This window comes from Microcaecilia unicolor, chromosome 3 (assembly GCF_901765095.1).
Source record: "Microcaecilia unicolor chromosome 3, aMicUni1.1, whole genome shotgun sequence".
Taxonomy (NCBI): domain Eukaryota; kingdom Metazoa; phylum Chordata; class Amphibia; order Gymnophiona; family Siphonopidae; genus Microcaecilia; species Microcaecilia unicolor.
In genome coordinates this window covers 302,657,782-302,685,358 of record NC_044033.1, presented here as the reverse complement: position 1 = coordinate 302,685,358, position 27,577 = coordinate 302,657,782, and the positions used below count along the sequence as shown (strand labels likewise).

The 27,577-nt window shown below is 44.7% G+C and overlaps 1 protein-coding gene across 1 annotated transcript in view; it reads right to left on the bottom strand.

Annotated features, from left to right (window-relative positions):
- LOC115466761 (ATP-dependent 6-phosphofructokinase, muscle type-like) overlaps window positions 1–27,577 on the bottom strand; it is a 243,842-nt gene that overhangs the window by 108,639 nt on the left and 107,626 nt on the right. Inside the window, 3 exon segments of the mRNA XM_030198256.1 lie at window positions 18,578–18,642; window positions 20,821–20,946; window positions 21,376–21,468. Of these exon segments, the coding sequence (XP_030054116.1) occupies window positions 18,578–18,642; window positions 20,821–20,946; window positions 21,376–21,468 (284 nt within the window).

Genomic DNA, 27,577 nt, shown 5'->3' with positions numbered 1-27,577 from the left:
ATGTAAGCTGGGCAGCAAGGGGAAGGGAGGGGGAGAAAAATTATAACTGTTTAATGATTCTTAGTCACTGGTAGGAACTATTGTATTGTATACCGTATTGAATTGTTGTTATATTTCTGCTAATAAAAAAAGATTTAAACATAACATAAAAGCCTTATGCATCAGCAGCACAAATTCAGGGGAGAAAAACTCACCCTGTACCTCCGCCCCCCACATTGGGGGAAGCGGAAGCAATAGCTCCTCTATAAACCTCGAAACGAGGCGTCCCCTGCACTCAGACCCCTCCGCAACAGGGAAGACTCACCACCCGCCATGCTCGTGCCAGCATTAGCATCTAGGCAGCATGAGCTGCAAAGCCCCGCTGCTGCTCTGCGTTTCCCACAATGGGAGCAGCGCTTAACCCCTTCAGTAGCCATCAGATACAAAAGTTAGCCTGCTCAGAGCGCTGTCCGTGGGAACCTCCCCGGAGGAGCTGGGCACCACTCTCACCTCAGGAGACCGAGTCAAACGAGCTTCGGTCAAGCTGTACCGAACCAGGAGCTCTGGAGAAAGCCTCAGAAATCGCCATGCTGAGAAAGCGAGCCTCTCTCTTTTCTTTTTTTTTTACTGTGAGGAAAGTAAGAGGCAGTCAGCCACAGAGGAAATCCGGGAGGAGGGGGAATGGGATAAGGCAGGGACAGGGAAAACCAAGTATGCCTTTAAAGTGGGAACCACCAGCCACAACACCCCCCCTGCTCTACTGGCAAAGCACAGGAGCCACCCCAGGCAGAAATCCAGGAGCTGAGAAAGCGACCTCCACACCTGCTGGGCAGTGGCGTAGCCAGAAGTCAATTTTTGGGTGGGCCAACAGGTTGGATGGGTGGGCACTAGACAGTGGTGTGCTGGTAAATGTTTAACAACAGGCTCTCTCCCCGGTCCACCTCTGCGCCCGTCCACCTCTCCCCCCCCCTCGTCCACCTCCCCTCAAAATTGCAGAGCTGGCTATAGCCGGGGAGAGAGCCTGGGGGGGGGGGGCAATGCATTACTGTCTCCAGGAAAAAAAAATTAAATGATCCCAGGTTCCAATTTAATTCATGTTTAATGTGGGATAAAATGCCATAAATAAGTAAATAAATATAAACTTTTAATGTTGAGCACCTGATTCTCAAAGTGGACATATTCCAAACACTATAATGAAAATAAAATGATTTTTTTCTACCTTTGTTGTCTGGTGACTGTTTTTCTGATCATGCTGGCCCAGTATCCGATTCTGCTGCTATCTGTCCTCTTAACTCCGTTTCCAGGGCTTCCTTTCCATTTATTTCTTTACTTTCCTCCTTTCTTCTTCATTTCTTGCTCTATATCCATAAGTAAAAGCTGGGTCCTCTGCAGACTTGACTGTCTAGTGGATCCAGCTTCTGCCTATTTTCTTCATCCATGTGCAGTTTTTCTCCTCTCTTCCTTTTCCCTCATCTCATCTCCTTCCTCATTCTTCCATCCCCTCCATCCATGTCCAGCATTTCTTCTCTCTTCCTTCCCTCTCTTCCATCCATGTCCAGCAACCCTCCTCTCCCCTTCCCTCCATCCAGCAACCCTCCTCTCCCCTTCTTCCACCATGTCCAGCAACCCTCCTCTCCCCTTCCCTTCATCCAGCAACCCTCCTCTCCCCTGCCCTCTCCTCTCCCCTTCTTCCACCATGTCAAGCAACCCTCCTCTCCCCTTTCCTCCATCCAGCAACCCTCCTCTCTCCTTCTTCCACCATGTCCAGCAACCCTCCTCTCCCCTTCCCTTCATCCAGCAACCCTCCTCTCCCCTGCCCTCTCCTCTCCCCTTCTTCCACCATGTCCAGCAACCCTCCTCTCCCCTTCCCTTCATCCAGCAACCCTCCTCTCCCCTGCCCTCTCCTCTCCCCTTCTTCCACCATGTCCAGCAACCCTCCTCTCCCCTTTCCTCCATCCAGCAACCCTCCTCTCTCCTTCTTCCACCATGTCCATCAACCCTCCTCTCCCCTTCCCTTCATCCAGCAACCCTCCTCTCCCCTGCCCTCTCCTCTCCCCTTCTTCCACCATGTCCAGCAACCCTCCTCTCCCCTTCCCTCCATCCCGCAACCCTCCTCTCCCCTTCTTCCACCATGTCCAGCAACCCTCCTCTCCCCTTCCCTCCATCCAGCAACCCTCCTCTCCCCTTCTTCCACCATATCCAGCAACCCTCCTCTCCCCTTCCCTTCATCCAGCAACCCTCCTCTCCCCTGCCCTCCATCCAGCAACCCTCCTCTCCCCTTCCCTCCATTCAGCAACCCTCCTCTCCCCTTCTTCCACCATGTGCAGCAACCCTCCTCTCCCCTTCTTCCACCATGTCCAGCAACCCTCCTCTCCCCTTCCCTCCGTCCAGCAACCCTCCTCTCCCCTTCTTCCACCATGTGCAGCAACCCTCCTCTCCCCTTCCCTCCATCCAGCAACCCTCCTCTCCCCTTCCCTCCATCCAGCAACCCTCCTCTCCCCTTCTTCCACCATGTGCAGCAACCCTCCTCTCCCCTTCTTCCACCATGTCCAGCAACCCTCCTCTCCCCTTCCCTCCATCCAGCAACCCTCCTCTCCCCTTCCCTTCATCCAGCAACCCTCCTCTCCCCTGCCCTCTCCTCTTCTTCCACCATGTGCAGCAACCCTCCTCTCCTGTCTGCCCTGTTTCCTTCCCCCCCCCCGCCGTACCTTTAAATATTTTAGTTTTGCTGGAGTCGCGGGCAGCCGGCATTGAAGACATCGGCAGGCTTACGCCGGTTCCAGCAGCCTTCCCTTCCCTCGTTGCAAGTCGGATGATGGCTCCGCCCTCGTAGAAACAGGAAATACGTCAGAAGAGGGCGGAGCCATCATCCGACTTGCAACGAGGGAAGGGAAGGCTGCTGGAACCGGCGTAAGCCTGCCGATGTCTTCAATGCCGGCTGCCCGCGACTCCAGCAAAACTGTAATATTTTAAGGTACGGTGGGCGGCGGCGGGGGAGTGGCGGGCTGGGGAGGCAGATGCAGGATCGGAGCTCAGCCTGCTCCCTCCGCTCCGCTGCCTCCACTGCTGGGTGGGCCTGAACCAAAACTGGGTGGGCCTGGGCCCACCCAGGCCCACCCGTGGCTACGCCCCTGCTGCTGGGAGATAGAGATATACTGAAGGCAGAGGGGGCTGGGTGTCCAGGAACACTATGTGCTTTCAGTGTTCTCTATCTCCACCTGCTGGTAGGCGGATACAACCCATCTGCTGTTGATGACAAGGAAGTGAGATTTGTGAACAGGAGAAAAGTTGAGGAGCGTTATCACTTAAGTAATATAAAGGGATGGGATTTGATGTATCACATTTCTACAATTAAAGTGGGACACAAGTAATTATTTTATACCTGGGGTAATGGAAGGTTAAGAATCAGTATAAAAAAACTCCTAAAACATTGGAGAAAAACTAGAGTCCAAAAAAACCTTCCATCCACAAAATAGAATGAAGTGAATGAACATACAAAAATTTTAATGTAAATATATATAAAAATGATGTATAAAGATACATCTAAAATATTACAGTCATGCCTGTTGTGAAACACCACCCCCGCAAGTAAGCTTACTGCCAATAGTGTCAGAAAAAAGTTTTTTTAAAGCAATAATGAGAGGGATAGCACACATACCAACAATGAGCAAAGCAAAAACGTTCCCTACAACCTAACAGAGTCACTTAGCTGGACTTTGCTGCTCCTTTGATGAATAAACATCCCTCCATTCAACTCAGAATGAGTCACCTCCTCCACCACTAAGCAGTGCACTGCTGGTTCACAAACGGTGCCATTTTTGAGACAGTGATGATAGTGTAAACATCCTTTATTCTTCCTGAAGCAGCAATGAAAATAGCGAAACGTAGCCTCTTGTTGGAGAAGAGAAAATGAAACACTTTAGAAGATATGTTTATGCTATTTGTGAACCGGCAATGCACTGCTTAGTGGTGGAGGAGGTGGGAAGGAGTCCTACTCCTTCCTCCTGGGCGTGTCATCAAAATGGCAATGCGCCTCCATTTTTATGAAGTGTCCAGGAGGAGTAAGGACTCCTGCCCTCCTCCTTCTTGAAGGTATGAGGGGGGCCACCGCTAGGCCACTGGGGTAGTCTTGGGCACGATCCTGGCCAGGGGTCTCACTGGAACACCAGGGATTTGGTATTGGGGGGGGGGGGTTCTGTGGTCCACCCAGGCCTTAAGCCTTTCTGGGGGGGGGGGGGGTCCACCAGACCACCAGGGCTTTAGGTCTAAGCACAATGGAACATGCAAATGCATGCTGAAGACATCAATCCCTCCCCACGGCCTGGCGCAACCCTAACACCAGCTCCGAGCTGGAGTAAGGTTTGTTGTGAGAGGAGCATCCTTATTTGGCGCGCTGCCCACTGACCATTGGGGAGGGATGACTTCTTTAGCATGTATTTGCATGCTCATTGTGGGTCCCAATGCTCAAAACAGCGCCAGAAAACACCACCCAAACAATGCTGCAAAGTTCCTCCCCAATGCTCAACGCTAATGGCATTCAAATTTTGTGTTGTGTTAGTGCTGAAGATTGGGATGTAAGGAGGGGGTGATGTGCCCAGCACATGCCGCGTTTGCATAGCCAGGGGAAGGAGGCACCAGCATGGCGGCGGTTAAGGATTCGTCACTGAGATATCCCTTCGGAGCAGAGGTCCTAAGAGTGCAAGCAGCAGGATAGAGAGCCCCAGCAGATGGGAGGGAAGGAGGAAGACATAACAAGCATTTGTCCCTCTGCTCTTGCATTAACAAATCTGGGGTGCCGGTTACCCTCTGAACAAGTGGCGGCTGAGCTCTTCTTTTCTCCACTTCCAACCCTGTCGTGTCTCTCCTCCAAATCCTGCGGCAGCTCCAGGAATCCAGAAGACTGCCTCTCCAGATACCCTAACACCAGCTCTGAGCTGACGTAGGGTTTACTACGCTAAGGGTGCTGTTGTCCGAGCATCAGGAGGGAATAGGAAACGAGCACACTTGCATGCTTTCACATACATTAGCATGGTATCTGCACTGATCCAGGGCGAGCTTGCTATTCCCTGTGGAACAAACCTCTTAACATTGTGTGTCGGCAAATGCTAATGGCCTCTAGCTCCTACGTTTGCTTCTGAGCATCAGGCCCTCTTTTTCATGAGCTTGTCGCCGTTGAGCATTCGGTGCTAGTAAATGTGGGCACTAGTCTGGCGCCAATGGCCTCTAGCAACCGCATTAGCTTATGAGCATCATGCCCTCGTTGTTTCACGCGCTCGTCTGCACTGAGCATTTAGCACCAACACCCATGGGCACTAGTCCAGTGCTAATGGCCTCTAGTGCTTCTGAGCATTGGGGCCCAAAGTCCCATATGAATTCTATGTAGCTTCAAGAGGTTGGACAAACCCCAGGAAAAATATATAAATGATCCTGCCTAAAATTTAAGTGTGTTTTCACCTGTCTCTACCTACCTACCTACCCATCCATTTACTACCCATCCATCCTTCTATTATGTTATACTTAATTTCCTACTTTACATAACAAACTTCTGTGTTACCTATTACTATGTAAGCCGCATTGAGCCTGCTTTTAGTGGGAAAGTGCGGGATACAAATGTAATAAATAAATAAATACTTATGCTAGCAGTTCATACAGAAAAAGAGGCATCTACCTTTCTTTGTAGAATAGGCTTAAAATAAGTGCACCTTCAGGGGGTAATTCTGTAACTGTGTACCTACATACAGGGGTATATACACACATATGAACTTAGGCATCAGCACTTATACCAGTTATGAGCTGCTGTAAATACTCACACCTAGTAGTTTTGGGAGATACATGCATTACTTATAGTTCTCTATAAGTTACACGTGTAGCTATGAGGCCAGAAGCACTCCATGTGTACCTTCACCTGCAAACTATTGGACAGATTCAGTAAAAGGCATCAAAAAATAGGCAGTAGAAAAAATTTGCACTCGGCGCTATTCTATAAAAAGCGCTTCGGGCTGAGAGTTCTTTATGGAATAGTGTTTAGCGCATATTCCAGCATCCAACTTTGAGCAAATGGACTTAACATCTAGTGAACCTTGGTGTAAATCCTGGTGCGTAACATGGGTGCACAGCCCCCAAATTCTGTAACACTGCATGTACTACTTTGGAATGCCCTTGATCCGCTCATACCCCTCCTATATCCAAGCCCCCTTTGGAGTTATGCGCAAGAGGATTTGGACATGGATCTTTCTAGAATCATGTGCAGTCAGATTCGCGTGCAAATCCAAAATAGAGCCAATTCACGACAATAACATTGTTAACAGCCAATTATTGATTAATGGCTCATTAACTAGTTTATTTGTGCACAGATCTCAGGATTGAATGCAAATTTGGATGCCATTTAAGATGCCATTTATGGAATCTGGGGGTATGTGTTATCGAAGATGTGTGCAGTTATAGCGCAGTGCTTAGGTGCACTTCTGGCATATATGCATGTATTTGCACACATATGCACGTATATGCTAGTATTCTAAACATCTAGATGCATAACTGGCATGTAAATGTTAGCTCCTGCTAAAGGGTCATGGACTTGATATACTGCCTTTCTGTGGTCCAACCAAAGCAGTTTGCTTATTTATTTATTTATTATATTTGTATCCCACACTTTCCCACTAAAAGCAGGCTCAATGCGGCTTACATAGTAATAGGTAAAACAGAATTTTGTTATGTAAAGTAGGAAATTAAGTATAACATAATAGAAGGATGGATGGGTAGTAAATGGATGGGTAGGTAGGTAGAGACAGGTGATAGAGAGAGGAGGGTAAGGTATTCATGCAGGTATTTTCTCTGTCCCTACTGGGCTTACAATCTAAGTTTTGCACCAGGGCCAATGGAGGGTTAAATGACTTATCCCGAGTCACAATGAGCTGCAGTTAGGCTACTCCTCATGTGTCTAAGTAGTGATTTTAGAAAAGCCATTAATCATACATGCATGTCTGCAGCCTGCGCAATTTTTAAAGAGGTGTGTTGTACTGGGTGGGCCTGAGAAGTATATACTACTTTACAGTTTAGCAACAGAAATAGCTCATAAAATCTAGACATCAGCATTTATACCTGCTCAGAGGCATGCAATAGTGTCCACTAAATACTTGTTTGGATCTCGGGTTAGGAAGAATGATGCGAGGGATGGAGGTTGAGGGGAATTATAATAAATTCTCAGGCATTAAACACCATCTCAGAAATGCAAAAGGAAATTTGTAGCTCCTGAACTGACAACCCTTGGATGTCCACTTCTGTGAAATTAATACTTACACACATATGACACAAAATCATTGCTTACACATGTAAATATAACCACATTATTTTACTGCCGTGGAGCACTCATTATTGCTAAACTATAAAGCCTGGGAATCAATGGAAGGGTAGCTTCTTTGGGTTAAGTTCAATAATGATTATTCTACACATTGGGAATTGACATGTGAAGTTCCTCAGGGGTCTCCACTTTCACATTATTTAATACCTTATGCATGATCAGATTATTAGGATCCACAAATTTCAGTATTTTTCTTATTTATTATTTGTTGCATTTGTACCCCACATTTTCCCACCTATTTGCAGGCTCAATGTGGCTTACATAGTACCGTCACAGGTGTTTGCCCAGTCGGTGGATAACAAATACAAAGTTGTATAGTGATCATATGAGGTATAAGTGGAGGGTTGGAATGGATGAAGATTGCATGATGTCCTGTTTGATCATAGTCATGCTGTGTTGGTAGGTGAAGAGGGTTACGTGGGGTCGTTGGGGTAGGCCTTTTTGAAGAGGTAGGTTTTTAGTGATTTCCTGAAGTTCAAGTGGTCGTGGATTGTTTTCACAGCTTTTGGGAGCCCATTCCATAGTTGTGCACTTATGTAGGAGAAGCTGGCTGCGTAAGTTGTTTTGTATTTCAGTCCTTTGCAATTTGGGTAGTGTAGGTTTAGGTAGGATCTTGACGATCTGACTTTGTTTCTTATTGGTAAGTCTATAAGGTCTGTCATGTATCCTGGGACTAAGGTGCAGATTTTGAAGATGATCCATTCTTTGATTGGGAACCAATGCAACATTTCTCGGAGGGGTTTGGCACTTTCGAAGCGTGTTTTGCTGAATATCAGCCTGGCTGCTGTATTTTGGGTGGTCTGGAGTTTTTTTTTATGAGCTGTTCTTTGCAGCCCGCGTAGATTCCGTTGCAATAATCTGCATTGCTTATGACTATTGATTGTATTAAGTATCGAAAAGTTGCTCTTGGGAAGAAAGGTTTTAATCGTTTGAGCTTCCACATTGAATAGAACATTTCTTTGTTACAGAGTTTACTTGGCTCTCGAGGGTAAGGTTGCGATCGAGTGTGACACCGAGTATTTTCAAACTGTCCGAGGTAGGGAGGGTATGTCCTGGAGTATTTATGGTTGTGGGTTTGTATTTGTTATATGGAGAGGAGTGGATGAGGCAATGTGTTTTTTCGGTGTTCAGTTTCAGTTGGAAGGAGTTTGCCCAGGAGTCTATGATGTTCAGACTATTGTTGATGTTGTTGGTTATTTCTGTCAGATCATGTCTGAAGGGGATGTATATTGTAACATCATCTGCATAAATGAATGGGTTAAGGCCTCGGTTGGATAAGGACTGTGCCAGTGGAATCATCATCATGTTGAAGAGTATTGGTGATAATGGTGATCCTTGAGGTACTCCGCAGACTGCTTTCCACGATGGTGATATGTTTGACTTTGATTTTACTTGATAAGTTCTGGTGGTTAGAAAGCCTTTGATCCAGTTAAGTACGTTTCCTTCAATCCCGAAGTGGCCTAGTATTCTTAGTAGTATGTTGTGGTTTACCATGTTGAATGCACTCGACATGTCCAACTGGAGGAGGAGTATGCTTTTGCCTGTGGCAATCTCCTGCTTGAACTTGGCCAGGATGGTGACTAGGCCAGTTTCGGTGCTATGGTGGGATCGGAATTCTGATTGTGAATTATGTAGTATTGAGAACTTGTCCAGGTATTCTGTAAGCTGTTTAGTCACGAAGCTCTCCATCATTTTTACTACTAATGGGATAGATGCAACTGGGCGGTAATTGGTGATATTGTTTGTGCTTTTCTTGGCGTCTTTTGGTATTGGGGTGAGTAGGATGTTGCCAAGTTCCTCAGGGAAGAGACCTTGTTGTAACATGAAGTTTAGATGGGATGTAAGGTCTGCTATGAAGCAGTCTGGGGCAGACTTGAGTAGATGACTGGGATATGTATCCAGTTTGCAGTGGGTCTTGGCGAACCTGTGAGTCACCTGTGTAATTGATTCGGTGCTGAGGAGATTAAATGTTGTCCAAATGCGGTCAGCTGGGTATCCTTTGGAGGATGGGTCCAGATCGTTGAAGAAGATTTCGATGCCTGTATTGTGATGAGGAAGTGTGCTGCGTAGTTTTATTATTTTTTCGTTAGTTAGCAAGTTTGTCTGCGGGTGGGATGTCTGTGTTGGTTGTGGTGATAGGGGTGGTGTCTAGTAACTTATTTACGAGTTGGAATAGTTTCTTCATATCTTTGTAGTCCGGTCCTAATTTGGTTTTGTAGTAGGACCTTTTGGTTTGTTTTATTGCGTATTTGTATTTTCTATGTATTTGTTTCCATGCGTTGAGTGTGTGTTCATCTTTTGTCTTTCTCCATACTCGTTCAAGTTTTCTAGATTGTGTTTTGAGTTTTTTTTAGTTTGTCATTGAACCAAGGTATAGTGTTTTATGCAGATAATTTTTCTTGCTAATGGATGACTCCTAGGAAAATGCCATACAAGTTCTAGGAGCATGTTTTCAGGATATTATAAATTGGAAAATATATATAATTTGTTAAAACTGAACCTAAGAAAACACTTTTGTGGACTGATAGTCAAGGCAAAAACTCTTTCTTTTACTTCTCTAGATGTTGATGGGATCAGGCTGCAGGTGGTGAGTAAAATTAAAAGTCTGGGGGAGTAGATCAATTCCTCTCTGGCATTTGAGGAACGTATTTTAGGAGTTGCTACTATTAATTAGATTTTAAGCTCTGTCGAGCAGGGACTGTCTCTTCATGTTCAAGTGTACAGCACTGCATACGTCTAGTAGCGCTTTAGAAAGTCTCAGAAGTCTTCTGTTTTATTATGTTTTCTGAAACAATTCACTCTTATTTCAAGAAGGCTGATTCCAGCCAAGAAGTTCAGGCAGTTGTCTTAACACATCTTGATTACTGGAACTTGTTGTATATTGGGCAACCAACAAAATTGAGGTCCAGGTTGCAGTTCCTTCCATCTACTACTACAAAATAGATTCTTCATTAAAAAAGGAGATAGGGACTAGGTGATCCCACTGTAACTAAAATTACATTGGCTGCCAATTGATCTGGAAATGTGTTTTTAAGCTGTTATGTAACTTGTGCACGAAATGTTTTTCATTCGCACATGGACCAGCAAACATTAGAGAGAACATTGGTCCTTGCACTCTCAAAATTAGATTTGATGGCAATTCCATTCATAAAGATGTTGAGGTTGAGTGGAACCTGGGACTGGGTGATCTCAGATATTACCCCAAATTAGCGGAATGCCTTAGAGAACTGCAACAGGAACAGAATTACCCTCTCTTTAGAAAAAAGTTTAAAACATGGTTGTGTGAGGAATTTATTGTGAGAGGATACTGTTGACTGTTGTAGCTTTTATTCTTTAAAAATTTCTTTTCAGCCCTACATTTAGACACCCAGAGGCAGCGTACCGAGTGCTAATTTTGTAACGGCATCTGGGCGCCAAGATTCCATTATAGTTGCGTGTGCCATTTATAGCACTTGTGATAAGGTTCTTTGGCCAACAGCAATCACTGACACCAAACTGAATAAAGGCCCCATCCAGCAGTCCTTCAGAGCAACAGTGAGGGACTTTGCCTCTAATAAAGACTCAGATGCATTCAACTTTCTACCTTCTGGTTAACAGCAGCAGTCCTCCTTGCTAGCTCCCTGTACACCCAGGGTGACTTTCCCAATGTCTTCAGCTGGACTTCTCTCCATCTAGCACCTTCTTTCCTTGGGTAAAACAAGTTTTCTCACTTGTAGAGCCTTCCAGCTCCTCTACTTCAAAAAGGAACAAACTTGCTTAGAGCTTGGGGCAATATACAAATTAGGCTCTCTCCATAACCAAACGTTATGCAGATTAGGCTCCTTTAGCTTCCTCTAACCAGTTCCATGGGGGTAATTCTCTCTTCACAGCACGTCTTTGGAAAGTAGCAAAAACATTGGTACCAAGTCCTTTTTAATGAGTAGCAGGTTGAACAGCCACCACTTCCCAGACAACACTCAACTTGACCTTATGGTCTTGTCCTTCATCCCCAGCTGTTAGTTCAAAAGAAAATCATCACAGTATAAAGATAACTTACAAGGGAACCTCTCCCCACTTTCAAAGTAAGTACCTTGTCAATTTGTTCCACTGCAGACTTTCCCGGCTGGAGTTGCTCAGGCAATGCAGTCTCTGCTTTTCTTTGGCTGGGGAATCTTCCTCTGTCACCTTCTTCTCCAGGTTTCTCTCTTTTTGGGCTAAGGCTTCCCCCTTTTCCTCTTTGAAGCTCGAGTGAGCACTGGCTGGGCCCCATGGAGTGCTCGACTTCTCCTCTCTCCAGGTGCTTGCCTCCTGCCTACCTGTAATCATCCCCCCCCCCCCCCCCCCGAGGTTACAGAGACCTGCTTAACAAACCTCAGGGCTTTCTCTCTTAATCCGTCTTTTTCCTAAGACAGAAACTTTTTCCCTTTTCTTTCTCCAACATTCCCCTCTGCTTCCTGGGTAGATGGTCATCTGGCTTCTCTGAATTGCCAGTTCCTATTTCCATAACCTGATTGGAGCTTTAATCCCCCCTCCCATAAACAACAACAAACTCTGCAAAGCAACAAATATCTCCAAACAGGGTTCAAAGATTATGCATCCGTGCTTTGAGGTAACCTGATCCATCCCAACTGAAAGTGAGAGAGTCCTGGACTAAAGGAGGATCCATCAACCTGTAAGCTTAGCAAACAAAAACAATGATGGTATTAATGTGAAAAAGTGTCACTCAAAAACTTCCCACACAAAGAGTCAAAGATGAGCCATGCCGCAGAAGCTGGCAATTTGGAAACTCAAGATGATTCTGAAGGACACAATGTACAAACTCCTTAACATCCACCAGCTTGTCAATGGATCTCCAAGAAAAGAGCAGGGTAAAGAAACATGAATCACATCTTATGGTCTGCCAGCATGTTACATAAAGGGTGCTACAGATTACACTTTTCAGTAAGTGCCACTGAAAAATCCTGAAAAATACGGATAGGGATGCCTTCACATGTGAAACGGTTTCTCTTAAATTTATAAAGTTTAAGGATTTTAACTTTATTGATATAATTGTGAAATTTAGCATTCACTATCTGAGGGTGGGTATCTCCAGCCACTTTCTTGCCCAATGTACCCTTTTCACTGGGCCCATGCCATCCTTCAAAGGCAGCTCAGAAGCCACTATTGCTCCAAAACAGGGATTAATTGCAGATCAGAAATAGTTTATGAGATGTCCAGAAACCGCACATTACCCCTTCTGGAGTGGTTTTCCAGGTCCTCCAATTTATTGATATGAATGGGCACCAAAGCCTGCAAAACATCCAAATTGGAGCGAGCGCCATCTTCAACACCAGATACCTGCTGCTCCAGCTCTGTGGTCCGCTGTCAGGCTTATTTTCAAAAGAGAAGGGCGCCCATCTTCCGACACAAATCAGGAGATGGGCGTCCTTCTCTCAGGGTCACCCAAATCGGCATAATCGAAAGCCGATTTTGGGCGTCCTCAACTGCTTTCCGTCAAGGGGGTGACCAAAGTTCACGGGGGGTGTCGGCACTGTAGCGAAGGTGGGACTGGGGTGTGATTAAGAGATGGGCGTCCTCAGATGATAATGGAAAAAAGAAGGGCGTCCCTGATGAGCACTTTGCTGGCTTTACTTGGTCCACTTTTTTTTGCGACCAAGCCTCAAAAAGGTGCCCAAACTGACCAGATGACCACCAAAGGGAATCGGGGATGACCTCCCCTTACTCCCCCAGTGGTCACCAACCCCCTTCCCATCCTAAAAAAAAATTAAATTTTTTTTTTTTTTGCCAAACTCTATGCCAGCCTCAAATGTCATACCCAGTTCCATGACAGCAATATGCAGGTCACTGGAGCAGTTTTAGTGGGTGCAGTGCACTTCAGCCAGGCGGACCCAGGCCCACCCCCCCACCTGTTACACTTGTGGTAGTAAATGTGAGCCCTCCAAAACCCACCAGAAACCCATTGTACCAACAAGTAGGTGTCCCCCTTCACCCCTTAGGGCTATGGTAGTGGTGTACAGTTGTGGGGAGCAGGTTTTGGGGCTCAGCACACAAGGTAAGGGAGCTATGCACCTGGGAGCAATTTCTGAAGTCCACTGACGTGCCCCTTAGGGCGCCCGGTTGGTGTCCTGGCATGTGAGGGGGACCAGTGCACTATGAATTCTGGCTCCTCCCATGACCAAAGGGCTTGGATTTGGTCGTTTTTGAGATGGGCGTCCTCTGTTTCCATTATGGCCGAAAACCAGGGATGACCATCTCTAAGGTTGACCATCTCAACATTTAGGTCAACTATCTCTCAGGTCGACCTAAATGTTGAGATTTGGGCCTCTCCGACCGTATTATCGAAATGAAAGATGGACGCCCATCTTGTTTAAATAATACGAGTTTCCCCGCCCCTTCGCGGGGCCGTCCTGCGAGGACGCCCTCAAGAAAACTTGGGTGCCCCGTTTGATTATGACCCTCTGTGTGATCTCTGCCAAAAGTTGTTCCAAATGAGAAATCTGAGTTGAGAGCTGGAGAAAACGTGGTTCAAGTGCCCATACCATCGCTGTAGTAAGCTCCGATAAAACTCCCTCTGTAAACTGGCTAACCTCTCCAGCTGAGCCCTCCGTCACCATCTTGGGATCAGCAGGCCTAACTCTGTCTTTATGTTTTTTTGAAGATTAAGCGGACATCCCTTCTTTGGATTGGGTCAAAAATCTGTCAATGCACTCCAAGTGCAGGAGAGACAATATAAATGTTAATGGATCTCAAGAAAATCACGATGTAAGTAGATTGATGGAATTTGGGCCTCGAAGCTGGTCAGGAATGCGTCCTACTCTGATCACAGCATCACGAGCCCCTGCGAGCACAACTTCATTGTGTAATAAGCCAAACAGCGCCAATAACTGGCCAACAAGCAATTATCAGCACTAATTGGCACTAATTAGAATTTACATACACAACTTTTTTTTTTAAATATTTTTTTATTGAAAGTTTTGAAACCACATCAATAAGCAAAAACAGCTAGAAATCAGAATGATACAAATTGCAATGATATTGGTAACAATGTAAACCATCATCTCCCTCCTCCCCTCCCCCTACCCCCCCACCCTCATTCCCAAAACATTACTCCACTAGATGGTCAGTCCTCTGTAGTTGGAAAATCGCCCAGTGTCTTGAAGTATCAACTAGATGGCACCATCAGTCTTGGTGCATCAAGATCTATCCCAGAATGGGATCTCCATGTGGCATATTTGTCCCATTGTTTATGGAACTGCATGATTTGTCCCGTTCGGAGTGCTGTCAGTATAGATATCTGATATAGATAATCCATTTTGTAAGTTACTTTCAACACTGGAGGTGGCAGCGGGTTTCTCCAAGCCACTGCCAATACAATTTTTCCCGTTACCAGCATGATCGATGCCAAACGATGTGTCTCCAGCTGAACCCCTGGTGGGCGAAAGTGCAGAAGACAAGATTCCATTGTCAACGGATACTGTACACCTGCAATTTGAGCCAGCAAGTGGACCACCTCGGACCAATAGGGCTTTATCTTTGAACAAGTCCACCATATGTGGAGCATGTCACCCTTCTCAAAACATCCCCTCCAACAATAGCCCATTCTTTGTTTATACATACAGTGGTGGAAATAAGTATTTGATCCCTTGCTGATTTTGTAAGTTTGCCCACTGACAAAGACATGAGCAGCCCATAATTGAAGGGTAGGTTATTGGTAACAGTGAGAGATAGCACATCACAAATTAAATCCGGAAAATCACATTGTGGAAAGTATATGAATTTATTTGCATTCTGCAGAGGGAAATAAGTATTTAATCCCTCTGGCAAACAAGACCTAATACTTGGTGGCAAAACCCTTGTTGGCAAGCACAGCGGTCAGACGTCTTCTGTAGTTGATGATGAGGTTTGCACACCTGTCAGGAGGAATTTTGGTCCACTCCTCTTTGCAGATCATCTCTAAATCATTAAGAGTTCTGGGCTGTCGCTTGGCAACTCGCAGCTTCAGCTCCCTCCATAAGTTTTCAATGGGATTAAGGTCTGGTGACTGGCTAGGCCACTCCATGACCCTAATGTGCTTCTTCCTGAGCCACTCCTTTGTTGCCTTGGCTGTATGTTTTGGGTCATTGTCGTGCTGGAAGACCCAGCCACGACCCATTTTTAAGGCCCTGGTGGAGGGAAGGAGGTTGTCACTCAGAATTGTACGGTACATGGCCCCATCCATTCTCCCATTGATGCGGTGAAGTAGTCCTGTGCCCTTAGCAGAGAAACACCCCCAAAACATAACATTTCCACCTCCATGCTTGACAGTGGGGACGGTGTTCTTTGGGTCATAGGCAGCATTTCTCTTCCTCCAAACACGGCGAGTTGAGTTCATGCCAAAGAGCTCAATTTTTGTCTCATCTGACCACAGCACCTTCTCCCAATCACTCTCGGCATCATCCAGGTGTTCACTGGCAAACTTCAGACGGGCCGTCACATGTGCCTTCCGGAGCAGGGGGACCTTGCGGGCACTGCAGGATTGCAATCCGTTATGTCGTAATGTGTTACCAATGGTTTTCGTGGTGACAGTGGTCCCAGCTGCCTTGAGATCGTTGACAAGTTCCCCCCTTGTAGTTGTAGGCTGATTTCTAACCTTCCTCATGATCAAGGATACCCCACGAGGTGAGATTTTGCGTGGAGCCCCAGATCTTTGTCGATTGACAGTCATTTTGTACTTCTTCCATTTTCTTACTATGGCACCAACAGTTGTCTCCTTCTCGCCCAGCGTCTTACTGATGGTTTTGTAGCCCATTCCAGCCTTGTGCAGGTGTATGATCTTGTCCCTGACATCCTTAGACAGCTCCTTGCTCTTGGCCATTTTGTAGAGGTTAGAGTCTGACTGATTCACTGAGTCTGTGGACAGGTGTCTTTCATACAGGTGACCATTGCCGACAGCTGTCTGTCATGCAGGTAACGAGTTGATTTGGAGCATCTACCTGGTCTGTAGGGGCCAGATCTCTTACTGGTTGGTGGGGGATCAAATACTTATTTCCCTCTGCAGAATGCAAATAAATTCATATACTTTCCACAATGTGATTTTCCGGATTTAATTTGTGATGTGCTATCTCTCACTGTTACCAATAACCTACCCTTCAATTATGGGCTGCTCATGTCTTTGTCAGTGGGCAAACTTACAAAATCAGCAAGGGATCAAATACTTATTTCCACCACTGTATTTGCTATTCTGTGCAGGGTGAAATACCAGCGATAAAGCATTTTGTATCCATTTTCAATCAATGAGCAAGAGACAAAAGCTTTCAGCATATATCCAAAGGCCTTCTCCTATTTTCGTAAATCATATTTATTTCCCGTATCTTGCTCCCATCTCTGTGTGTACCTCAAGATAGGGGTACGCCGGGCCAGGAACACTGCATATAACCGCAATGTATAGCCCTTGACGTTCCCACCCTGGAGTGAAGCCTCAATCACCGTGTCATCTAAAGTCAATTCATCTTTAGCTCTACGGAGTATACAGTCTTGTATCTACCTATAGTTAAATATATGGTGGGTTAGTAAACCATACTCTTCCTGGAGTTCTAGAAATGGCACCACTTGCCCTTCCATCCAAATTTGTCCCAGTCATGTTAAGAGCTTTCGTTCCCAGTTTTTATAGACTGCCTCCTCTGTTCTGAGAGGAAAACCTGGGGCGGCCCGTATGGCCGTCTGTCTAAAGTATGTCCTGTTGGGAAAGAGCCTTCGGGGTATATCATACCAGGTTTGTAGAGGAAAACGTATAGCGGGGGGCATCAATATGATGTAGTAGTTGTCGATGGGGAAACCACACTATAGATCCCAACTGATATATGCCTAGCCAGTGTCTCTCAATTTGGACCCAAGACTTGGTAGTTCCAGCGACCCACTCCGCCAATAGGCGCAGTTGCACCGCTTGGAAATACAAAAAAAAAAGTTGGGGACCCCCATACCTCACCGCTGCTTTAGCTGATATAGGATCTCCGCTCACACCCTTGGTGGTTTATGCCTCCAAATTTATGCAAAAATCTTACGACTGACCTGGCAAAAAAAGTGTTTGGGTAATGGTAATGGCAATACTAAAAATAAATATAGCAGCTTTGGCAAAACCATCATTTGTATAGTCGATATTCTATCCAACCAAGTGAGTTTGAAACCCTCCCATTTATCTAAATCCTGAAATATTTCCTTCATTCTTTGGGAGAAAATTATCCTCATAGAGGGTATGAAGCGATGGTGTAAGACTAATACCCAAATAACGCAATGATTTAGTTCGCCATCAAAAAGGGTATAATTGACAAATGGAGTTTTGTACCGCTGATGGCATATGGAGGCCCAAGGCCTCAGATTTATCCATATTAATCCAAAAACCTGAAACTCTCCCATTGTTCAGTATGATCCGCATTGTTGCTTGCAGTGATTGCAACAGCTCCATAAGAGTCAATAAATATAATCAGCAAATAACATAACTTTGTGCGTCTCTGTACCCAGTGTCTGTCCCTGTATTTCTGGGTGTGTTCGAAAAGCCTGAGCCAAAGGCTCGTCAGTGCAAATAACAGAGGAGAGAGCACACAGCCCTGCTGCGTTCCTCGACCTAAAGAGAATGGGGTATGCGAACCCAGACAAATCTGGCGTCGATGCCTGGGAACTCAGCTGATTATGATTAGGGAGCATTTCTGTTACGCTTCTATGTTTGTTCAGATATTATCTGAGTGCAACAGCCGCAATGGTGCTTGTTTTTGCTCAAAGGCTAGCCGGAGCTCTCTGCCTAGGCAGCAATCGCGTTCGGTGATGTCACTTCCTCTCCCCCATACACAACTTTCTAAGTGATTAATACCAATCTTTTTTTTTTACTAAACTAAAAAAAATGCAGGATGTTGAAGAAATTATTATTATTATTAGCATTTGTATGGCACTACCAGATGCATGCAGTGCTGAACACCTGATACAAAGAGACAGTCCCTGCTCAAAAGAGCTTACAATCTAAATAATACAGACAGACAACAGTTACGGGTGAGGGAAGTAATGGGAGCTAAAAAGCAAATTCAAAGTAAAAATCTGGAATGGCTTAAACTGTTAAGCAATGGGGAGCCCTGAAATATTTCCTGCCTGTCACCACTTCTAAGTGGACAGAACTGCAGGTTAAGTCAGGTTATTTAAAAAAATTAAAATATCAGAAAAGCAAAAAACAGTCTAATTGCAGTTTGCCACCTGTTCTACTGCTGTCTTCACAGCACGTGCCTTCTGCATACTCACCTTCCTCTCAACTTCAAGGCTTCTTGGAACCTCCTCTCATTCATTGCTTTTGTGACGTCCTTAGTCTGTTATCAATAAATCAGAAAACATCACCAAATCAACATTAAACTACTGTCACTGGAATGGTATCAAGGTGATAATGTCTCTGTAGCACAGGATGGTGAGATTTATTCTGAAACTAGTATAAAAGGCCCGTTTCGGTAGGCAATGAAACGGGTGCTAGCAAGGTAATCCCCCCCTGCAGCATCCTTCCTGTCTCCCCTGCCCCCCCTGCAGCCACCCATCTGGTCTCAGACCCCCTCCCGGCGTCGAAACAGCTGATCGCCGGAACTTCGTTGAAGAAAGGCTCTACTCGAGCGCGGAAGGAACTCTCTCTTCAAGAAAGGTATCATTTGCGGCGACGGGGCGGGCGGCAACGGCGCGGGAGAGTTGGTGGCGGGAAGGGGGTTGAAGGGGATTGTGAGCAGGCTGGTAGGGGGGGTCCGATGTGGTGGCAGCGGCAGCGGCTCGGGGGGGGGGCGGCTAAACAGTGCCCCCCCCCCACCTCGGGCTCTGGCCACCCCTCCTGGCGAGGTCTGGCTACGCCCCTGTTCTGAAGGCATTTCTTTTAGCCCTAATAGCTTCCTTCACCTCCTTCACCACAGCCTTAGTGTTTAATATTTAATTTTTTACCCCTGAAGAAGATATATTTCAAAACATGGCCAAGTTGAGGTATCTTGTTTGATTAAAAAAAGTTCAAATATATTTTGATTTTTACTTTTTTGCATCCGCTGCTCTATATTTATACCTTATTCACTGTGGATCACTGCTTCTTTTGTTTCCTGTTATTCATTGTGGATATCCTGATTCCCCCAAGACAGGGTTGGAATGATGACTGACTTATAGAATAGGCCTACTGAGGGGAGAAGTTTGGGCACAGTTGCAATTTATGTGCATTCTTTAAGCACTAACTTTTATGCCTCTCCAAATTTAGATGTTGCTTCTACAGGATTTGTTCAAGTATTGTATGAAAACAAATATTTCTGTATCTTTATAAAATTGGCTGAAAATAGGTTAGCGCCTGTCCTACTAACATACGTGCCCTGTTATAAAATGACCTTCCATATGTGTAACTGGCACTGCCCCATAATGCCCCAAACCTCACCCCCCTTTCACTTATATAATTCTGGATGTCTAATGATGTATATGTCCAAAATTTTATGTGCAATTGTCTCAATTTTTTAAAAGCATCAATGCATTTGGAAATGGTGCTAAATATGGAACTGTTTTTAACTATTGACTTGACTGTTTTGTTATGTATATTGTAAATTACCTTGGGTCCTGTTGGGCAGTGGTGATAAATATATCTAAGTAATAAATAAAAACAAAGGGTCTGATTTTCAGCACATTATATATTTGCTGGTGCTTGGAAAACACAAACTTCTCTATCCAGATATTTGAAAAAGATTATACAGATAAAATCAGACAATTTAAAATTGCTAATTGGCCAGATTTGATCCGGATAATAAAAGGAAGGGAGGGATGGAGGTGGCGCCTTAAATTATGCATTTACAGGCGGCATTCAGCAGAAATGCAGAATTTATCCAGATACATTGAGACTAAATGGCAGGCCGAAATCCATCTGGATAGTGCTGGTACAGGCACCGCTTAATACATATATTCAGCACCACTGATAAAACAGGAGTGGGCAATCTAGGTCCTCAAGAGACGTAACCCAGTAGAGTTTTCAGGATTTCCCCAATGAATATGCATGAGATCTATTTGTATACAATGGAGGTGGTGCACCCAAATAGATCTCATGCATATTCATTGTGGAAATCCTGAAACCCTGACTGGGTTACAGCTCTCAAGGACCGAGGTTGCCCACTCCTGGCTTAAAAGGATAGTGGCACTGAATGTGCCAATGCTAGCTGAAATATGACTCTCGGAATTTTGGGCTCTAACCTCCTTCATTGGTTAGGAATGTTTGGAGCTGTGTTTCCAGAACTGAAAAACTCAATACACACCCTCAGGGAGATGGGAAGGGTTGCTAGCATTAACCATTTTTAGTTTTCAAGGTTACTTCTATTCAAATTTTTGGCTTTTATGAAAGCCAGGAGTACAAGACTGACAGAAGAGCTCCCATTTGTATTTGGGCCACAAATTCTAATGGTGGAATTATCTACTTATGCCATCTTCCCCAGCCTGTGAGAAATGATCACAGCAGTAGGGTTTTGCTATATAAGTCTACAGGAAAGACTTACCACTTGCACACATTCCATGAGTGGTAACCGGATTGCCTGGTTTCCAGATAGGCTGACAACACACGCTGGGGTGTCGGGAGTCCCTTCCAATAAAGCCATGACAGCTTCAACACCCATTCTGCTTCCCTAGAAACAATTCATGTGTGGTGTTAACGATTCCCATTACTGTTGTATTTTTCATACAGAGGGAAACACTCTTAATGAGTTGCACTCATTCCTCCCACAGCTGGCCCCACATTCATCCCTCATTCCCCACACCATTGGACTTATATACTGCAACAGTTCCTTATTGCTAGATCAAATCTATAATAATTTAGCTCTGTTGTATTTTACATATTACAAAACCTGAAGTCCCTGAAATAAAACTAAATAAACAAATTCAAATGTTCTCACTACATAGGTCACTTAACTACTCCAAAATCCTGGAACATGTTGTTTTGGCCTAGAAAGAATACACTAAACTTCTAAGAGAGAACAAATTTGATAATAATTCCACTACCACATTTTCAGTCACTCTTCAGTCCTGAGCTGCTGAGTGTATGGATTGCTCCTTACCAGGATTCGGTCAAAGGCTGATGGTGTCCCACCGCGCTGCACATGACCAAGTACAGTAACTCTTGTATCATACCCAAGACTTTTTACCACCAGCTGCCAAAAATACACAAAAGCAGCACTCATCAAACCAACATGGCTTACTCTTCATGGTTAAAAATTCACTGAAAAATAGATTATTGTTACCCATTAGATGTTAAACTAAATCCAAAAAAAGCTTATTTGTATTATGTATATTTAGTTCATGCCCTTTTCAGTCATAGTTCAAATTAAGCAATTTTCAAGTACACTAGGTATTTTCATGCCCCTGGAAAGCTTCCAGTCTAAGTTTGCAGCTGAGGCAATGGAGGGATAAGTCACTTGCCCAGTATCAAAAGGATGCATCACTCTGCACTTCTTGGCATTACATTTTAACTTGAAAATCTAACTAATCTTAAACAAGAACAATCCGTTATCAAAGAGAAAGTTATCATCCTGGATTGCACACTGTATATCTTTCAGATTATATATCTTTCTATATCCATAGGAATGGATCTTCAGAATCTTAGAGGAGATTGGGTGGCAATGAAAGGAATTGGGAAGCAAAACCAGTGCTGGGCAGACTTCAACGGTCTGTGCCCTGAGAATGGCAAGGACAAAATCAACCTCGGGTATACATATAAAGTATCACATACCATGTAAAATGAGTTTATCTTGTTGGGCAGACTGGATGGACTGTTCAGGTCTTTATCTGCCATCATTTACTATGTTACTATGTTTGTGCTATAAACAGGCTAATAACACTCCAATACCAAGAGTCATAGCTCATTACTTGATAGCTATGATGACTACTAGAGCGCATCTCTGCAGAACCTCTACTCAGGACATTTGCAAGGCGGCTTCTCGGTCCACAATCCACACATTTACTAAACATTGTTTGGTCCACCCTGTTACCCTGTTTTTTCTGATTCTGCACATTCAGTATTAAATTCTTCTTTGGGATGATTCAACTCACCATCTCCTCCTTATTTTTTTGGGTAACTTTATATACCCATAGTTGTGTGTGTGTGTGTGTGTGTGTATATATATATATATACACACACACACACACACATACACCTTTGGGTTGACACTTTCATACTTATTTTTATTATACATTATCGCAACCTATAGCTCGGGGAGTCACCAATTGTGAGGCTGAAATATCACCACTGTCTGGGGAGAAAATATAGCTGCATTCCTGTAACGGGTGTTCTCCGTGGACAGTGGGATATTTCAGCCACAAAATCCCACCCTCCCCATCCCTGAACTGAAGCATAATAGGTATGAACTGCCTTTGGAATGCACTGTGGAGACAATTTATACTACCCACTTTAGGAGGGAATTTCCACTCATGCGTTTTAAAAGTCTCTCTAGAGAATTCCAGCTTTGAATTTCTCTCCAGTTTTGGCACCATCACCCACTGATGTCACCACTTGTGTAGCTGAAAAATCCCACTGTCTATGGAGAACATCCGTTACAGGTATGAAACTCTATTTTCTCCCCCTCCCACCCTGCAAAAAGATCATAGACCAAAATACCCAAAGTCCCACCCCCCATATCAAACTAAGGTTAGACCAAACAACCACATATAAAGCCATCATCCCCCTTCCTCCAAACCACCCCCTCTTTTTGAGAGAACATAAGCATGAAAATATCCAGTCTCCCACTTCTTGTGCAAATTGAGCATGTGCAAGGAGCCCTGAGCGTTGGCAGCTGGAGGAATGCTGTTGACTTCTTGTTTCCTGCAGTAGCTAGAGGAGGAGGGGAGTGGCTTAGCAGCGAATTTCTTTGGCTGATAGGGCTTCGACATTCTCACCAGCTGTTTAACAGATGCTGAAGGTTTTGAGGGGGTCTGAGCCTAAAAGTGGCGGGCCCATGCCCCCCATAGTTACACAACTGGGTTAGAGGGCATATTGGAAAACCCAGAGAATTCCAAATCTAGAAGAAAGTTCTGCAATTTTGCTGATTACTCCAAGTGTAAGCCAGTTCTGCTGGACACTCAGAATGGAATGTGACTTATCATGGAAGAGCCTCAGCCTAACAATAACACAGCATTTGGGCTTGCCCTGCTCCACACCACAAAATGCCTTAGCTTCCTTACTTCTTTACTCATGATCCTGATTGTCCCTTGTCTAAATGTAAAGTCACTAATTTGACATCACTTCTCTATAAGAAAATGTCATTTCATGGAGGAAATGACATCACCGGAGCATGTAGTTTTTCGCGGAGGGGTTTAGCGCTTTCAAATTGGGGTTTTTTCTGAAGATGAGTCTTGCTGCCGTGTTTTGTGCCGTCTGAAGTTTCTTTAAGGTTTGTTCTTTGCATCCCGCATAAATTCCATTGCAGTAGTCTGCGTGGCTTAGTACCATTGATTGTATCAGGTTGCGAAATGTTTCCCTCGGGAAGAATAGTTTCATGCGTTTGAGTTTCCACATTAAGTAGAACATTTTCTTTGTTGTGGATTTTACTTGGCTCTCTAATGTTATGTTACGGTCTAACGTAACGCCGAGGATTTTCAGGCTGTCTGAGACGGGGAGAGTGTGGTCTGGGGTGTTGATAGTTGTGGGGTTGTCCGTGATGTGTTCGGATGAAAGGATGAGACAGTGTGTTTTTTCTTTGTTGAGTTTTAGTTGAAATGCATTTGCCCAAGAGTCCATGGTGTTCAAGCCGATCTTGATTTCGTTAGCAATTTCTGTCAGTGTGGATCTGTAAGGGATGTATATGGTGACATCGCCTGCATAGATGAAAGAGTTAAGGCCTTGGCTAGTGGGGTCATTATTAGGTTGACTAGGATTGGCGATAGCGGTGATCCTTGTGGTACTCCGCAGTCTGCTTTCCACGGTGATGATATGTTTGATTTTGATTTTACTTGATATGTTCTTGTGGTTAGGAAACCCTTGAGCCAGCTAAGTATGTTGCCAGCAATCCCAAATTTGTCGAGTAATCTTATTAATATATTATAGTTTTACCATGTCGAATGCACTAGACATGTCGAATTGGAGGAGGAGGATGTTGTTACCTATTGCTATTTCCTGCTTGAATTTGGCTAGGACAGTGAGTAATACTGTTTTTGTGCTGTGTAACGGGCGAAAACCAGATTGTGATTTGTGAAATATTGAGAATTTGTTTATGTAGTCTGTTAGTTGTTTGGCTACCATGCTGTCCATCAGTTTGACTAACAACAGGATGGATGCTACTGGTCGGTAGTTGGTGAGTTCATTTGCTTTTTTCATGGTGTCTTTTGGTATTGGGGTGAGTAGAATATTGCCTTTTTGCTTCGGGAAGAGACCTTGCTGAAGCATGTAGTTTAGGTGGGATGTGAGATCTGCTATGAAGCGGTCAGGGGTGGATTTCAGTAGGTAGTTGGGGCAGGTATCTAGTTTGCAGTGAGTGTCAGCGAGCCTCTTGAGCGCCCGTGCTACTGTATTGATGGTAAGAAGTGCGAAGTTTAGCCAAGTGCGGTCAGCCGGGTATTCTCCAGTGGTTGGGTCCAGCTCGTTTAGGAAGTTTTCGATGTCAGTGTTGTCTTGGGGTAGCGTGTTGCGTAGGTTAACAATTTTTTTTGTTGAAATACTTAGCCAGTTTGTCTGCAGATGGGATGTCTGTGTTCGATGCAGTGACCAGGTTGGTATCTAGGAGTTTGTTCACGAGTTGGTATAATTTCTTCGTGTTTTTGTAATCTGTTCCTATTTTAGTTTTATAATATGACTAGCTGTTAAGCCTGTTAAAACAGGTGAGATTTCCAGCTACTCTTCTCGCCGCCGCTCCCTCCCCACTCTGTGCCGGGCCCCCTGCACTGACCTGACAGCGCCTCTCACCTCCGTGTGAAAGCGCTGCAGGCAGCAGCAGAATGCTCTGCTGCTGCCTGCAGCGCTTCCACACGGAGGTGAGAGGCGCTGTCAGGTCAGTGCAGGGGGCCCGATGCGGGAGCGGCGGCGGGGTTGGGAGGGGAGGGTGGAGGTTGGTGCGCGCGATGTTCGTTTCCAGGCCCAAGCGGCAGCGTCCGACAGTCCAACTCCATTTCCCTCTCTGTTCCGCCCTCTGACGTCATCACGTCTTGACGCGAGGGTGGGACAGAGAGGGAGGTCTCTACTGCGCATTTGCAGGTGAGTCGGTCACTTGCCATTTATATGTTTGATCTTTTGGTCTGTCTTATTGCGTATTTCTATTTTCTTTGTGCTTGTTTCCATGCGTTGAGTGAATGTTAATCTTTTGGTTTTTTTCCATGCAGGTTCGAATTTCCTGGATTGTGTTTTTAGCTTTTTTAGTTCATTGTTGAACCATGGTATCGAGCTATGTCTGCGTGAGGTTTTTGTTCATAAGGGTGCTATTTCATCTAGTATGCATTTACATCTTTTATCCCATTCCAAGAGGTAGTCTATGGATTCTGTTTGTGCTGTCCAGTCATTGTTGTATACCAATTGCCAGAATGTTTTTGTGTCTACATGACCTCTTGTTGTGCATGATTTGTGTTCTTGGATTTGGTGTAATCCCTTCTTCCACCAGTGTAGGGATAAGTTTAGTTTGTAGTGATCAGAACAGGGTATTTCTGTCCATTTAGTAACTGTTATTGTTAAATTCTGGTCTGTTGAAAGTTTGTGTGAGATGAGGTCGAGCGTGTGCCTTTTGACGTGGGTTGCTTGCATTTGTTGTCATTTGAGATCACATAGGTGGAGGAATTCCTTACATTCTCGTGCGTTGATTGAGTTTGGGTCTTCTAAGTTAAGGTTGATGTCTCCTAGTACTAGTACATTGGAGTTGGATACACATTTTGTTTGAAATGAAGTCCATGAAGTTAGTCTGGCCTTCGTTCCAGTTACCTGGAGGTCTGTAGAACAGAACACAGTTTAAGTGATCATGTAGGGTTTTGTTGTGGATTTTGACTGAAGCGATTTCAAGTTGGGGTGTCATGGACTCGGCAATGGTTTCGGTGGTAAAATGAGATCGGTATATTAGTGCTATACCTCCGCCTCTTTTTTCCTTTCTGGTCTAGTGTGTGATTTTGTATCCTGGAGGGCACAGGTCTAGGATTATGGGGTCTTTTTGGTCATGGATCCAGGTTTCACTAATGAAGAGTAGGTCAAGGTCTTCTGCCATGATCCAGTTTGTTATAATTGCTGTTTTGTTTACTGCGGATCTGGAATTGATGTAGCCCACTTGGATTGTTTGGTATGGGTCTTCTCCGTTTGGTGTTGTGTGGACTTTTATTAGTTGTCGTTTCTTAGTTGCGGTGAGTTTGTTTGGGCCCCTCTTTGCATTTTGAGTTGAATGTCTACATGTAGGTGTTTTTCCTTTGTTTATGTTGTTGTCTGTTTGATGAGGTGTGTTGTGTCTGATCAATCTTTGACGATTGTACACTATATGTATGATGTTACTGTCTGCAAGAGGGGCGGTTAGTGTAAAGTGGATCAATGATAAGGAGTGGATTATTAGAAGTAGTTTGAGGGTGTTCATTTTGGTTTCTTTTCACTGTGGGTTAGTTATGGGGCTTGCCTTTCTAGCTAATGAGGTCAGTGCTGGGTTAGGTTTCAAAGATGGGTTTGTGAGCAAACAGGCAGGCAGGCAGCCAGCTACGGACCCATTGCATCAGTTTTACAACAATAATTAGATGACAGTAATTTGTTAATGAGCGGGGGGGGGGGGGGGGGGGGGGATAAGGGACATACAGGATTAATGTTCACTTTTACTCTGTCTCTTAGCAACTTTAAGTTTCCCTCCCTGCTTGTCCAGAGAATTTTCTGGGCTCTTGTTCCTGGCTTTGGCTAGAAGTGGAGGGGAGGAGAAGGACTTCAGAGCTCCTTCAGGTAATTAGCAGTGGGGTGTCACATATGCAACCCAGAGGAACTTGGGTTAGAAGATTGCAGCTTCAGAGCACCTTCATGGAATTAGAAATTATAAGAAATGATAGAAATGATAAGTAGTAGTAGCGCTATCACAATAACAGACTATGGACTCTATCTCCAGGAATTTGTCTAAACCTTCATTAAACCCACATACGCTAACTGCCGTTACCACATCCTTGGGAAACGAGTTCCAGAGTTTAACTATTCTTTGAGTGAAAAAATAATTTCCTCCTATTTGTGTTTAAAGTATTTCTATGTAATTTCATTGAGTGTCCCCTGCTCTTTGTACTTTTTGAAAGAGTGGAAAAATTGATTAACTTTTACACCACTTAGGATTTTGT